Raw genomic sequence first — 16,453 nt, forward strand, 5'->3', positions numbered from 1 at the left:
CGATCCGCTCAAACGGCTGATCCGCTCATTCGCTCAAATGGCTGATCCGCTCAAACGGCTGATCCGCTCAAGCGGCCGATTCATTCAAACGGCCGATTCGCTCAAACGGCCGATTCACTCAAACGGCCGATTCGCTCAGACGGCTGATTCGCTCAAACGGCTGATCCGCTCAAACGGCTGATCCGCTCAAACGGCTGATTCGCTTAAACGGCTGATTCGCTCAAACGGCTGATCCGCTCAAACGGCTGATCCGCTCATTCGCTCAAATGGCTGATCCGCTCAAACGGCTGATCCGCTCAAACGGCTGATCCGCTCAAACGGCTGATCCGCTCAAACGGCTGATCCGCTCAAACGGCTGATCCGCTCAAACGGCTGATCCGCTCAAACGGCTGATCCACTCAAACGGCTGATCCGCTCAAACGGCTGATCCGCTCAAACGGCTGATCCGCTTAAACGGCTGATTCGCTCAAACGGCTGATCCGCTCATTCGCTCAAATGGCTGATCCGCTCAAACGGCTGATCCACTCAAACGGCTGATTCGCACAAACGGCTGATTCACTCAAACAGCTGATTCACTCAAACGGCTGATTCGCTCAAACGGCTGATCCGCTCAAACAGCTGATTCACTCAAACGGCTGATCCGCTCAAACGGCTGATCCGCTCAAACGGCTGATCCTCTCAAACGGCTGATCCGCTCAAACGGCTGATCCGCTCAAACGGCTGATTCGCTCAAACGGCTCATTCACTCAAACGGCTGATCCGCTCAAACGGCTGATCCGCTCAAACGGCTGATCCACTCAAACAGCTGATCTGCTCAAACAGCTGATTCGCTCAAACGGCTGATCTGCTCAAACGGCTGATTCACTCAAACGGCTCATTCACTCAAACGGCTGATCCGCTCAAACGGCTGATTCGCTGATCCGCTCAAACGGCTTATTCGCTTATTCGCTCAAATGGCTGATCCGCTCAAACGGCTGATTCGCTCATTCGCTCAAACGGCTGATCCGCTCAAACGGCTGATTCGCTCATTCGCTCAAACGGCTGATCCGCTCAAACGGCTGATTCGCTCATTCGCTCAAACGGCTGATCCGCTCATTCGCTCAAACGGCTGATCCGCTCAAACGGCTGATCCGCTCAAACGGCTGATCCGCTCAAACGGCTGATTCGCTCATTCGCTCAAACGGCTGATCCGCTCATTCGCTCAAACGGCTGATCTGCTCAAACGGCTGATCCGCTCAAACGGCTGATCCCCTCAAACGGCTGATCCGCACAAACGGCTGATCCGCTCAAACGGCTGATCCGCTCAAACGGCTGATCCGCTCAAACGGCTGATCCGCTCAAACGGCTGATCCGCTTGATTCGCTCAAACGGCTCATTCGCTCAAACGGCTGATCCGCTCAAACGGCTGATCCGCACAAACGGCTGATTCGCTCATTCGCTCAAACGGCTGATCCGCTCATTCGCTCAAACGGCTGATCCGCTCATTCGCTCAAACGGCTGATCTGCTCAAACGGCTGATCCGCTCAAACGGCTGATCCCCTCAAACGGCTGATCCGCACAAACGGCTGATCCGCTCAAACGGCTGATCCGCTCAAACGGCTGATCCGCTCAAACGGCTGATCCGCTTGATTCGCTCAAACGGCTCATTCGCTCAAACGGCTGATCCGCTCAAACGGCTGATCCGCTCAAACGGCTGATCCCCTCAAACGGCTGATCCGCTCAAACGGCTGATTCGCTCATTCACTCAAACGGCTGATCTGCTCAAACGGCTGATTCACTCAAACGGCTGATCCACTCAAACGGCTGATCCGCTCAAACGGCTGATTCGCTCATTCACTCAAACGGCTGATCCGCTCAAACGGCTGATTCGCTCATTCGCTCAAACGGCTGATTCGCTCATTCGCTCAAACGGCTGATTCGCTCAGACGCTCAAACGGCTGATCCGCTCATTCGCTCAAACGGCTGATTCGCTCAAACGGCTGATCCGCTCAAACGGCTGATCCGCTCAAACGGCTGATCCGCTCAAACGGCTGATTCGCTCAAACGGCTGATTCGCTCAAACGGCTGATTCGCTCATTCGCTCAAACGGCTGATTCGCTCATTCGCTCAAATGGCTGATTCGCTCAAACGGCTGATCCGCTCAAACGGCTGATTCGCTCAAATGGCTGATTCGCTCAAATGGCTGATTCGCTCAAACGGCTGATTCGCTCAAACGGCTGATTCGCTCATTCGCTCAAACGGCTGATTCGCTCATTCGCTCAAATGGCTGATTCGCTCAAACGGCTGATCCGCTCAAACAGAATCAAATGGCTGATCTGCTCAAACGGCTGATCCGCTCAAACGGCTCATTCGCTCAAACGGCTGATTCGCTCATTCGCTCAAACGGCTGATTCGCTCATTCGCTCAAACGGCTGATTCGCTCATTCGCTCAAACGGCTGATTCGCTCAAACGGCTTATTCGCTCCAATGGCTCATTCGCTCAAACGGCTGATTCGCTCAAACGGCTGATTCGCTCATTCGCTCAAACGGCTGATTCGCTCATTTGCTCAAATGGCTGATTCGCTCAAACCGCTGATTCGCTCAAACGGCTGATTCGCTCAGTAAGGAAACACCGCCGTGTGTTGCTTTGTTTTGAACTATTTTCTTTGGCGAAATAGAATGTCTAAAATGTAAGTCACTTAATATTAACTTCTTTTTTATTAAACTTGTATAAAATCAATATCACATTTGTTATCATGCTGATATTTGGAGATAAACTGCACTCTTGTGATATTTATTACTAAATGATATAAATAAAGACTAAATCACTCAGTGAAAAGAAATGCGCTGCCGCACTAGTCTAATCTACAAGACTACATCAGGTAGAGTATGCGTACACTGTGTGTGTGTGTGTGTGTGTGGGGGATAGGCTATACTCGATAATGTCAAATCGCACATTGTTAAAACAACAATTACGATATTATCGCAGATGATATATATATATATATGCACGTGAGTCTCTGGTCTTCATGCTCAGAGTTCAGAAGTGTTTGTGTGTGTGTGTGTGTGTGTCCCGGCTGCTGAGCGGATCGCAGCTGGACCTGACTTCAGTGTGTGTGTGTGTGTGTGTGTGTATCTCCCGGCTGCTGCGTGGATCACGGCTGGACCTGACTTCAGTGTGTGTGTGTGTGTGTGTATCTCCCGGCTGCTGAGCGGATCGCAGCTGGACCTGACTTCAGTGTGTGTGTGTGTGTGTGTGTGTGTGTGTGTGTGTGTATCTCCCGGCTGCTGCGTGGATCACGGCTGGACCTGACTTCAGTGTGTGTGTGTGTGTGTGTGTATCTCCCGGCTGCTGAGTGGATCGCAGCTGGACCTGACTTCACTGTGTGTGTGTGTGTGTGTGTGTGTGTGTGTGTGTGTGTGTGTATGTGTGTGTGTATCTCCCGGCTGCTGAGTGGATTGCAGCTGGACCTGACTTCAATGTGTGTGTGTGTGTGTGTGTGTATCTCCCGGCTGCTGAGTGGATCGCAGCTGGACCTGACTTCAGTGTGTGTGTGTGTGTGTGTATCTCCCGGCTGCTGAGTGGATCGCAGCTGGACCTGACTTCAGTGTGTGTGTGTGTGTGTGTGAACCAGCAGGGATCGTCTGGAGCAGCTGGAGCGGCAGCGGGAGCGGGACCGGAAGATCCGGGAGCAGCAGCAGAAGGAGCAGCGGGAGCAGCGCGAGCTGAAGGAGAGAGAGAGGAGAGCGGAGGAGCGCCGCAAGGACCGGGACGCACGCAGAGACGGTACACACACATTTTCAATCTTCTGATCCAGTCTGACCTCTGACCTGTAATGCTGCCTGACGAGGCCAGAAGAAAACTGAGCGCCTGAGCCTGGGTTCTCTCCAGGGTGTTTCTCCATGCTGTCACTGATGGAGTTTGGGTTCCACAGTCGCCTCTGGCTTTTGGCTCGCTTAGTTGACCGTTCGTAAACACTGACACACAGGACAGAGCAGGGTACTTTTGATATGAAACAAGGTCTCAACTTTAACATTTTGTCTTTGTTTTTTTTTTTCAACAATAAATACAGTTTTGTGGCTGTTTAATGTGTCTGACAGATCGCTGTAGAGCCTCAGTTAAAGCGTCTTGTGAACTGATCATCTCGTCCTTCTAGTTCATTTATAGCATCAAATAAACATGAATGAACATCAGAAGGAATGTTGTTTTAACCGTGGAAAGACGTCAGTCCACACCGTTTCTCAAGTTCAAATCCTCCAACGTTAATTTACTAACTCTCTGCTTTGTCGGACAGAAATGGTGGATTCGGTGGATGGCAGATTATGATTTGCCAGATTCAGAACTAAATTAATAACTTTTTTTTTTTTTTTTTTTTTTACAGAAATGTAACATCCCTGAACTTACTTGAGCTGGACTGTGACGCTATTTTCTTCTAGAAACAAACTTTGTTGCATTATATTCCTGTTATCTCTGTAAAGCTGCTTTAAAACACACTGTACTGTAAAAAGCACTGTAAATAAAGGTGACTTGACTTCAGAAGGGATGATACACACACACACACACACATACACACACACACACACACGAGTTTCTGGAGGTCTTTAGTCAATTCAAGTCACCTTTATTTATATAGCAGCTTTACAGAGATAACAGGAGAATAATGTTTGTTTCTAGTAGAAAATAGCGTCATAGTCCAGCTGAAGTAAGTTCAGTGATGGTTCATTTCTGTTGTAAAAAAAAGAGAATATAGCTGGGCTATTCAATTGGCGGCCTATCATCTCCATCCGGCCCGACAGCACCAACCTCCCTCCTCCTCCTTTCCTGGCGGTGCGGCTAATTTAGTTTGATACTCGCTCCGATTGACCTGAGAAACGTTTTACGTGTGAATATTTCAGTAGTTATTATATGTGTCCCGAATTTATGTCGACTGAACCAGCGATATCAATCATTCGTGAATGAATCATTCTTTTGGTTCGATCATTTCTAAACGCGCTTGCATAACGGTCTAAAACTATTCGGATTCATTCGGACTGCTCCGTCACTGAATCATCTAAAGCGGTTTCTCGGTCAGTACAGTAACAACAAATAGTTGCGTTTACTCCCGGTCCCGGACACTAGTATTAAACAGCGTTGCGACAACCAGTGGGAAGCGTTTCAGTTCGACAGAAACCTCTCTGTTACAAACCACAAATCACTCGATGGTTTAACTAGTAAATCGGATGAAACAGCCTCAACATTCCCAACAAGACTGATGAGGAAAGCAGGAGAAACACTGAGGCATGAAGAACGAAGTAAGAAGACTTTAAATCCCCTAATTACAAACATTTACCATGAATGTACTATAGTAATTTACCATGGGTTGGGCAGAAATGTGCAATATTTATATTGAATACTATGTAGTAATAAATAAATATAGTAAATATATATATTTACTATAATACTATACAGTATATTATTAGTAAATATAGTGATTTATATTGCATTAGATTTATTAGGTGGGTAGAGGAATATATAATCAATGTTTGTTATGAAATTATGTCAGTTTCTTTGTAAAGGTGCGTATAGTTTTTAACTTGTGTTTAGGCATTTTTTCTATACAGTGGGAGTGAGTAGCCTGTGGTTATCAAGTCTCACTGTCAGAATATTTTCATTTAGCATAACAATTATAAATAAAATAATTATTATTTCTCACCAACAGCTATGAGTTTGTATAATTAATTTATTTGTTCCAAGGAAAATAGTTGTACACAGCTGTAAATTATCAAGTTTTTATTTATTATGGTCTTGTATATCTGCATACTGTTGGGTTCCACATTTCCAAGTAAATACCACACTTTTTTAGGGTTACTTTAACTTATTTATTGAACCTGTTATGTTTCAATAAATAAGCTAAACCCCCAAACCAATCCACCGGCCCACCTCAACTTTTCAATTTGATAATCCGGCCCTCGAACGAAGCTAATTGAATAGCCCTGGAATATAGAGATGAACTAAAGAACAGGAAGTGTTATTAATACTGGTGTAATGATTGAGTGCAACTCCTTGATCCATAGAAACACACATTTGACAGTAAAGCACTGATATTGAGTTAGTATATGCATGTAAACTTAGTGATTATTGAAGTGGAACTCTATTTTCTAAATGCATGTTTTAGATATTATTGTGAACAATCTAAACAATATTGTTTCATTTGTTAAAGTCCCCCTGTAGTCGATCATTTATCTCTTAAAACTCATCTTTGATCACCAAATTACATATTTAAAAGTTTTTTCCTTCACGCCTTAAAATATCTTGAATGTAACTCGACACCCTTGCCTCATTTAGTATGCGTGGTTCTATGAATATGCAAATGAGCCACGCCTCCACTCACTCACTCAGCTCAGAGATCCACTGGTTGACGATCACACGTTGATCTGATTGGTTACAAGGTAGTTTGTGACGTCAGAAACACCAGCGATTTCAAAGCGTGTTTTTGAGACTGTCTTTGGTTCACTGCAGTTTTAAGGAGGAAATACTCAGCAATGCTGTCGACTTATGAATTTACACATGGTTTGTGTTAAAGCAGATTAAAAACACCACATAGACACATAAACAACATTAAAAGCTGGATTTTCACCACAGCGGGACTTTAAGCATGTTTTGACCTCGTAATATTTAAAGAAAATGTCACTGATCTTCCAGTGAAGTGTCAGTCTTCTCTCCGCTGATGTATGCAGGATTCTTAAGCCCAGCCCCTCAAACTCACGCTCATTTGCATAACTTTTCATGCCACACCCACATCTCAACATCCAATCAACAACTGATGCACAGAACCAAGCCCTGCCCTGCATTTATTCTTTTGATAAGCTGTTTCACTCAGATGCTCGTTGTGTCTATAACCACAGTAACAGTTTGGATGTTATTCAGCCTTTCATCCTCATCATCATCATCATCATCAGCTCTACATGATTCTAGAAATATGATGTTGCTTCCTCACATCAGAACAGGAGGAAAAACCTTTTACACCGGCCAATCCTGTACATTCTCCCTTGTTTTCAGAGTCATGTCAGATTTATTGCCTGAATGCCATATAAAAAACTGGACTGTGGTTTTGCATGTTGAAGTTCTTGGCCAGATTACACTGGATTTACAGTGTGTGTGTATGTGTGTGTGTGTGTGTGTGTTCAGGGCCCGTGTCTCATCACCGAGGAGTTCCTGCCGAGGAGTTCGCAGATAAAGGCCGTTCTCGTCACCGGAGCCGGAGCCGCAGTCCTGCTCGCCCGCAGAGAGAGACCAAAGCCGAGAGCAGCGACCCGCGCCGAGCAGGTCTCACACACACGCACACACACACACACACACACACACTCACACGCACACACACACACACACTCACACGCACACACACACACACTCACACGCACACACACACTCACACCACTCACACACACACACACACACACACACTCACTCACTCACTCACACACACACACACTCTCACACACACACACTCACACACACACACACACACACACACACACACACACACACACACACACACACAGTTACACACACACACACTCTCACACACCGTTATCTATGGAAGCTTGTTTCCACTCAGGAATAAAATATTTTAAAATTTTGCGACTTCCTCACAATTCTGACTTTACAATAGTTTCTATAATTCTGACTTTTTTTTCTGTATTTCTCTTTAGTCTGACTGGACTTCAGAACTGTGAAATAAAGTCACAATTACCTTATTTATTCCGTGATGGAAACAAGCTTCCATGGTCATCAGCGGTCATGTGTGCTTTCATTAAAGGAAATTCTCCATGTTGTGTGTAAGGGATAATGTAGAGCGAGGCGCCTGTTATAGCGAATACCCCCCGACAGGCGGATCACGACCTGACCACGACTGATCACGACCTGTCGGGGGGGTATTCGCTATAACAGGCGCCTCGCTCTACATTATCCCGCTTATTACATGGCTACCTACCAAATAAATCAATAATTTGACACAAAATATTGATTTAAAAACGATTGTATTGCTTCCGCTAAAGAAAATAGTCCGTTCCGTCTCTACGGTTAGAATCCTGCGTCCATAGCAACGCTCTGTTTGTCATGGCAACGGTGTGTTATACTCAGCAGCGTCTGTTATCAAGAAATAACACACCACATTCTACATTGGAATTCAACCAAGCCATGTAATAATATATATATATGTTTTTTTTTTGTTTTTTTTGTAGTGCGAGAGGGAAAGATGGAGGATAAAGATCTTCTGTCAGATCTGCAGGACATCAGTGACAGTGAGAGGAAGACCAGCACACCAGAGTCATCATCACTGGGTACCTCTCTCTCTCTCTCTCTCTCTCTCTCTCTCTCTCTCTCTCTCTCTCTGTCTGAGTTGTGTTGTTGATTGTGTGTGTGTTTCGTCAGGCTCTGGCTCTGAGGAAGAGGAAGAGGAAGGTGAGGAGAATGATGAGGAAGAGTCCAGCAGCCAGAGTGAGGGAGAAGAAGAGGGCGAGTCAGGATCAGAGTCTGAGGGGCCAGAACACAGCGGAGGTTCGCACACACACACACACACACACACACACACACACACACACACACACACACACACTATTCTCATACTCTATCACACACACACACTCACACTCTCTCTCTCTCTCACATGCACACACACACACTCTCACACTCTCTCTCTCACACACACACACACACACACACACACACACTATTCACATACTCTATCACACTCACACACACTCACACACACACTATTCAGTCTCTCTCTCACACACTCACACTCTCTCTCTCTCTCACACACACACTCACACTCTCTCACACACACTCGCACTCACACACTCTCTCACACGCAGACACACTCGCATTTGCACTCACACTCTCTCACACACACACACACACACACACACACACACACACACACACACACACACACACTGTATATTCAATAGATATATCCAAGTGTTTATATTTGTTTATCAGTGCAGATCGATCAGAAATGAACGTGGTTCGGGGCAAAAATGGCACCAAAATGAACAGAAAAGTCCCAAAAGTTCAACATACGGCGGCAAAAAATGCCCCACACAATTAAATGAAATCAGTCACATCTGTCGTGATTAAAGCGAAATATGAAGTGTCTATTGCCACATTTATGCTCACATTACATCAGAGATAACTTTGTATGCGTTGAGCATCACCCACGTATCTGTTGAGCACATGAACCGTAATCATGTCCGGATGTTTATATGTTCTGTGCTTTAATTTCAGAGTGCATTGGGATATTAAACGATGTACATTTTTAATATGATTTGTAAAAATGTAATTCCTGAGAATGTATTTCCCAGGAGTCCTGAGCGATGAGGAACAGTCAGAGGAGGAGGAAGAGGAGCGAGAGAATGGAAACCACATTCCTCCCAGTGAGCATTGCTTTTATTTGTGATTTTGATTTAATATCATTGAGATTTATATTGTAGCATTCTCAAATATCTCTTACATGGTATGATGGGACTGCGCAGGGTTCATGAAAACCCTGGAAAATCACGGAATAGTTTAGGGGAAAAAAATAAACCCAGAATTTTTTGGATACGTCATAGTGATTAAGTCATTGTGACTAATTTTAGTTAATATATGCTGTGGTAAATTTAAACTTTTATTTTTATTCTTAATCAAAGGTGCATTGTGTAATATTTAGGAGGATCTGTTGACAGAAATGCAATATTATATACTATACTCACTTTTTATTCAATATTCGAATATGCATTCGAACATGACGTGAAATATCCGTAATCGAACTATAAATAAACTATTCGGTTTTTAAAGTGCTATGTGTAGCGCATTTTTTACAGTCTATGATTAGACCAATTCTACCCCAACTCATCTAAAAAGTAGTGTCTGGAAATATTTTGGGTTCTACACCGTAGATGGTAAAGTACCGTATTTTCCGGATTATAAATCAAAATTAATTCATACTGACTGACATGAACCAAGAGAAAACATCCGTCTACAAACCGTCTCAAGCCGCGAGAGTTCATGCTGCTCCTGTAGCCTAAACCCCTGAAAACAACTGAAAACTGTTAACTGAAACATTAACCTAAAGACAACTGAGAAAGCCTGAACACAAACAAAATGCCCTCAAAAACAAAAAAAATCTCTATGTTTTCGGTGCTGATGCGGTGGTGACACGTTCATGTGCCAATAAAGCACCTAAAAGCTGTCACAAAGAACCGGCAAAAGTAATGACTATGAATATGTCAAATAAAGCAAGGAAACATTTTAATTTTAACTAATAAACAAGTGTTTTCTGTGTCAGTGTCGGCTGCAAAGATGAAGTTGACGATGCTGACTCGCGACCTTCGCAGTAGTGAACGTGCCAGAGAGAAATGCACATTTCATACGGATTACACAAGCAGAGAACAGTCTGTTTTCTTTCGTTTTGGATTGTTCTGTTCAAAAGTAGACATTTCAAGCTTTCTATATGTCTCAGGTCTGTGAGGCAAGTAGGCTAACTTATACGCTGAGTGTCGGTTAATTTGAGACGAGTTCCAGTTCACGCGCCGGCGCCTCCGTGTCGTGATTATCTATTTTTTACTATATTTACTATTTATTAAATCCAGGCAATTGGTTGATGAAACATTGATTAAAATTAAGATACAATTAATACAAAACGAAATTAAATTTAAAGACAGGCTTTGTGCTTTCTGCTTGAGGTCTCTGTGAAAGTTTTAAAGCAGTCTTTTAGTGCCGCTTTCAGAGCGCTCGCGTCCGTAACGGAGAACTGACACGTCCGTAATGTTTTTTTTGTGAAATAAATTTCTAAATAAATGCGATTTTTTTTGACAGATGCGACTTGTAGTCCGGAAAATATGGTAACTGTTAAAGATAAGGTAGTTTGCCGAATTTGCAAAAAAAAAAAAACGGTTTACTTTAGTGTTGTTTTTGGCAGCCTGTTTTAATTTTAGTTTTAGTCTAGTCTTTGTGTCAGGCTGTCATTTTAGTTTTTATTAGTTTTAGTCGCATTCATACTCTTTTTAGTCTAGTCTAGTTTTAGTCGACGAAAACTGATGACATTTTAGTCTAGTTTTAGTCAACGAAAACTGATGACATTTTAGTCTAGTTTTAGTCGACGAAAACGTTTCGGTTACTCACGTAACCTCTGTTCTCTCTAGAAGAGGGAACGAGTATTGCGTAGTTGCTTACGCTACGGGAAAGCCTTTCTTTCTCGAGATACTGAAGCCAAAAATTATCCTTAATTTTTATAATCTTGTCAACGCAGTGCGGCAGCCTGCAGACCTAGGGCAAGCTTACTAGCGTGCCCATTGGCTGCCCTGCGGCAACTGCAGCAGCCTGTTAACTGAAACATAGCAGCTGAGCCCTTGGCGTGACGTCACGACTAATGAGCGCGCTTGGCGCGCTTAATGCGTCACAGCCCGCGAAAAGGGGTGTGGCTTAGCGTATATAAACAGGGCTCGGAGGCTGCTTCTCTGGTTTCTGTCGCATGAAGCGAAATGAGCTCGTGGTGCGAGCACGGCGGGCTACGCAATACTCGTTCCCTCTTCTAGAGAGAACAGAGGTTACGTGAGTAACCGAAACGTTCTCTTACGAGAGGTTCTCTCGTATTGCGTAGTTGCTTACGCTACGGGAACGCCCTTGTCAACGCCGTGCGCGCCCAGCATCCACTGAATGAGTCCCAGGGAGAGCCCGGGGAACGTGATAGCAGAGAGCCGGGCGGCCCGAAGAGGGCTAGCGCCGTACATAAGCACACACTAGGGGGTTAGGAGCGGCACGGCCGGTCCGAACTGACAATTCCCTGCATAGTGCAGCTCAACCAGTAGAGCTAAATCACACAACGTAGCCCGCGCACAGATAGTGGGCTGGCATACGCGAGACTTAGACTGATAACACTTTCGCCTGCAAGGCGGGAACATCCAGGTTGTAAAACCTAACAAATGTGGAGGGGGAGGCCCAGCCTGCCGCTGCACAAATGTCATGAATGGGAATCCCGCTGGACCACGCCCACGACGAGGCCATGCCTCTGGTGGAGTGAGCTTGAATGCCCAATGAGCACTGCAGGTCTTTAGACGCATAAGCAGCAGCAATAGCGTCCACTATCCATCTGGACAGGCTGTGTTTCGAGGCGGCGAGACCCTTGGTGCGCCCGCCAAACGAAACAAAGAGCTGTTCCACCACTCGTTTGACTGAAGACAGTGCTATCAGAAAAACGGTTTTGAGCGTGAGGTATTTCATATCCACAGTTTCCAAGGGTTCGAAGGGATGCGCTTTCAGGGCCTCCAAGACCAGTGAAAGATCCCACATAGGAACCGAGGGGGGTCGCGGGGGGTTCATCCTCCTGGCTCCTCTAAGGAAGCGGATGACGAACTCGTTCCTTCCTAATGCGCGGCCCAGCTCTGAACAGAGAGCGCTGAAATGGCCGTGACATAGACTTTGAGCGTGGAGGGGGACCTGCCCGCGTCCAGTAACTCTTGAAGGAAACACAGTACTCACGATACCCCACATGTCTGTGGATCGAGCCCCTTAGCAGTGCACCATCTGTTAAACACTGACCATTTCGACATGTAGAGCCGCCTCGTAGAGGGGGCTCTAGATTGTATGATCGTGTTCATGACCCCGTCTGGCAGATCAGCGTGTAATCGTTGAGGCTCCACGCATGCAGAGACAGCGCTCTGGATGGGGATGCCATATCGAGCCGCGGGCTTGAGAGAAAAGGTCTCTCTTCACCGGTATCGGCCAGGGGGCTGAGTCTGCCAGCTGTATTAGATCCGGGAACCAAGCTTGGTTCTCCCAGTATGGGGCTAAGAGGAGCACTGTGTGGCGCGCTTCCCTGATTCTCTTGATGACCTGAGGCAGCAGAGAGACCGGGGGAAAAGCATACAGCGGGCCGCTGGGCCGGGTCTGGGCCAGCGCGTCCTCGTTCTTCGAGAAGAACTCTGGGCAATGAGCGTTGTCTTTTGACGCAAAAAGGTCGACTTTCGCTTTGCCGAAACGGCGCCACAGTGACTGGACTGTTTGGGGGTGTTGAGACCACTCCCCAGGGGGAACGCTGTCCCTGGACAGTCTGTCGGGGCCCTCGTTCAGGTGGCCAGGCACATGCGCGGCTCTCAGCGAGCGCAGAGAGTGCTGAGCCCACACGAGGAGGCGTTCCGCCAGGGTGCAGAGCGTCTGATCTGACACCGCCCTGGCGATTCACATAGGCCACTACCGATGTATTGTCCGTGCGGACTAGAACATGGTGACCGTGGAGGAATGGGAGGAAGTGTTTGAGAGCTTTCTCGACCGCGAGCATCTCTAGACAGTTTATGTGTAGGAGATTCTCCTGGTCTGACCAGCGGCCATAGACCGGTCTGCCTTCGAAGAGCGCTCCCCAATCTAGGTTGGAAGCGTCTGTCGAGACAACTTTCCGGTGTGAAATCACTCCCATAGTCACTCCTGTGTGATACCATTCGGCTGCCAGCCAGGGCTGCAGGGCTGAAAAGCAGCTCTGATTCACTCTGACTCGCAAGCCGCCGGCCGCCCAGGCTCGGTGGGGCACGCGCGCTTTCAGCCAGCGTTTAAGCGGGCGCATGCGCAGTAAGCCCAGCTGGAGCGCTGCTGCAGCTGAGGCAATATGCCCCAGGATACGCTGGAATGTCCTCAGCGGAACCCGGCTGCCTATTTGGAGGGATGCGGCGAGGAGGCGGATGCGGCGCGCGCGCTGCTCCGACAGTCTGGCCGTCATAGCCACCGAGTCCAGTTCTATTCCAAGAAGGAAATTGACTGACGGGGCGATAGCGAGCTCTTGGTCAGTGACCGAGAGACCCAGATCCTCCAGATGGCTGAGAAGCGCTGTTCCGTGAGACACAAGTTCCGTCTCTGACAGCGCTAGAATAAGCCAATCGTCCAGATAATTCAGTATTCGCATTCCCTGTTTTCTCAGGGGAGCGAGAGCCGTGTCCATGCATTTCGTAATGTACGGGGTGCCAAAGACAGGCCGAAGGGCAGGATTGTGTACTGATATACTCGACCGTTGAAGGCGAATCTCAAGAATGGCCTGTGACGGGGAGTTATCTGGATCTGAAAATATGCGTCTTTAGATCGAGAGAGATAAACCAGTCTCCTGGGCAAATCTGCGCGAGGATTTTTCTGGTTGTGATCATTTTGAACGGCCGTCTCATGAGGGCTTTGTTCAGATGTCTCAGATCTAAAATAGGTCTTAACGCTCCGTCCTTCTTGGGTACGAGGAAGTAGCGGCTGTAAAGGCTCGACTCGCTTAGAGAAGGATGAACCTGTTCTATAGCCCTTTTGCGCAGTAGCTTCGCTATTTCGGCTTGAAGCAGGTGCGCAGCTTCTGAACTCACTTTCGTCTCCGTCTGTGCTAGAAAGCGCGGAGGGCGACGAGCGAATTGAAGCGAATAGCCGTGTTTTATAGTACTCAGCACCCATTCTGACGCGCCCTGAATAGCTTCCCATGCTTCCGCATGCATAGCTAGGGGTCGAATGGTCTCTGGGTTCAGATCGCCGCGCTGCGCGGGATTGGGGAACCTGTATCAGAGAGGATGGAGCGGCGTGCGCGCCGCTGGTGCTCGAACACGGGGGCTGGTAAACAGTATTGGCCGGCTGTACAGCGTTCGGTAGCTCGGTCCCAGAGGATGGAGCGCGATTTGCTGACAAACACCCCTGGCGCGAAAGCGGCGTGGGGATTGTAATGTCTAAAAGTGAGTGCGCGTGCACCTGAGCGGGCGCAGAGTTTACACTTATGACACGGCCAGAGTTTGGGAGCTTAGAGGGTGTGCGACCCGAGGTAACTGAATGGCAGAGCGAGCAGCGGGTAGGTGTGAGCACAAAGTTGTGGGCACATTTACTACACTTAGTACTCGAGCGGCTTGTGTCCGCTTTATGAGAGAGCGCTCTATGCGCGTTACCATGGGGACCATGTTTGTGTGAAGCAGTGAGCACATGGGAGTGGGCACATTTTCTACACTTATAACACCCTCGGCTTGAGCCGCTGTTGCCCGGGGTAACCGAGTGGCAGAGCGAGTTACAGGTAGATGTGAGCACAGAGTTGTGGGCACATTTACTACACTTATTACTCGAGCGGCGTGTGACCGCTTTATGAGAGAGCGCTCTGAACGCGTTACCATGGGGACCGTGTTTGTGTGTAGCAGTGAGCACATGGGAGTGGGCACATTTTCTACACTTGTAACACCATCGGCGTTATAGAGCAAATGCTTTGATGGCTCATATGTTTAGACGCTCATAAATACTCAAGCACCATCCTGTGAGATGCGGGTTCGCTTTCTGTATGTAAGAAAGCTGGCCGCGAGCTCGGAGAAGACGGCAGAAAAAATATTTTCTGCCGCCAGAGCCGGATTTGAACACGGTTCTCCAGTGCAGAAGCGTAAAATTCTGCCACTGAGCCACAGGGGCACACATGAGCTTCCAGTTGGTGCGAGCATATGACCGAGCGTCGTGTTTCGGCGTTTGTTTGCAGGCGCGCGTGTATTAAAACAGGCCCGTTTACTGCAGCATTAGTATTTCCAGCCGCCTAACTTAGAGGGGACTGAGAAATATGTATCCCGTGAGATGCGGGTTTGCTTTCTGTATGTAAGAAAGCTGGCCGCGAGCTCGGAGAAGACAGCAGAAAAAAGTTTTTTCTGCTGCCAGAGCCGGATTCGAACACGGGTCTCTGGTGCAGAAGCCTAATGTTCTGCCACTGAGCCACAGGGGCACACATGAGCTTCCGGTCAGTGCGAGCATATGACCGAGCGTCGTGTTTCGTTTCGGCGTTTGTTTGCAGGCGCGCGTGTATTAAAACAGGCCCGTTTACTGCAGTATTAGTATTTCCAGCCGCCTAACTTAGAGGGGACTGAGAAATATGTATCCCGTGAGATGCGGGTTTGCTTTCTGTATGTAAGAAAGCTGGCCGCGAGCTCGAGAGAAGCAAGCAGAAAAAAGTTTTTCTGCTGCCAGAGCCGGATTCGAACACGGGTCTCTGGTGCGGAAGTCTAATGTTCTGCCACTGAGCCACAGGGGCACACATGAGCTTCCAGTCAGTGCGAGCATATGACCGAGCGTTTGTTTGCAGGCGCGCGTGTATTACAACAGGCTCGTTTACTGCAATAATAGTATTTCCAGCCGCCTGAACTTAGAGGGGACTGAGAAATATGCGAGGATTGGAGGAAGTCCGGCCTAAGCGGGACGAAAACACTCTCTCTTCCTCCTTTCGCCGGTGCTCGTGACGTCCGCTCTGATATCCCTTGAGAACGGCGCAGTTGCGCGGCTCGAACAAAGGGAGAGAGAGCGGGAAGATGTCATTATGTGCTGTGACATCGTTTGTTTGCAGGCGTGCGTGTATAACAGGCTCGTTTACTGCAATATAGATATTTCTAGTCACCTGAGCTAGGAGGGGACTGAGAAATGTGTGAGAAACGGAGGTGGCCGGAGAGTGACGCGCGCGACCGAGACGCGGGGTAGCTTTCT

General features: G+C 47.5%; 1 protein-coding gene across 7 annotated transcripts in view; it reads left to right on the forward strand.

Annotated features, from left to right (window-relative positions):
* Positions 1-16,453, forward strand: part of cdk11b (cyclin dependent kinase 11B) — a 65,336-nt gene that overhangs the window by 14,701 nt on the left and 34,182 nt on the right. For 5 of the 7 annotated variants that reach the window (XM_081348133.1, XM_081348137.1, XM_081348135.1 and 2 more), the window contains 5 exons: positions 3,618-3,766; positions 7,148-7,285; positions 8,203-8,301; positions 8,393-8,518; positions 9,325-9,396. In XM_081348133.1, the coding sequence (XP_081204259.1) occupies positions 3,618-3,766; positions 7,148-7,285; positions 8,203-8,301; positions 8,393-8,518; positions 9,325-9,396 (584 nt within the window). Of the gene's footprint in view, positions 1-3,614; positions 3,767-7,147; positions 7,286-8,202; positions 8,302-8,392; positions 8,519-9,324; positions 9,397-16,453 lie in introns of all 7 variants that reach the window. The other 2 variants (XM_081348131.1, XM_081348134.1) reach the window with 1 other exon arrangement.

This window comes from Scardinius erythrophthalmus (genome assembly GCF_964197995.2).
Source record: "Scardinius erythrophthalmus genome assembly, chromosome: 20".
NCBI classification, from domain to species: Eukaryota; Metazoa; Chordata; class Actinopteri; order Cypriniformes; family Leuciscidae; genus Scardinius; species Scardinius erythrophthalmus.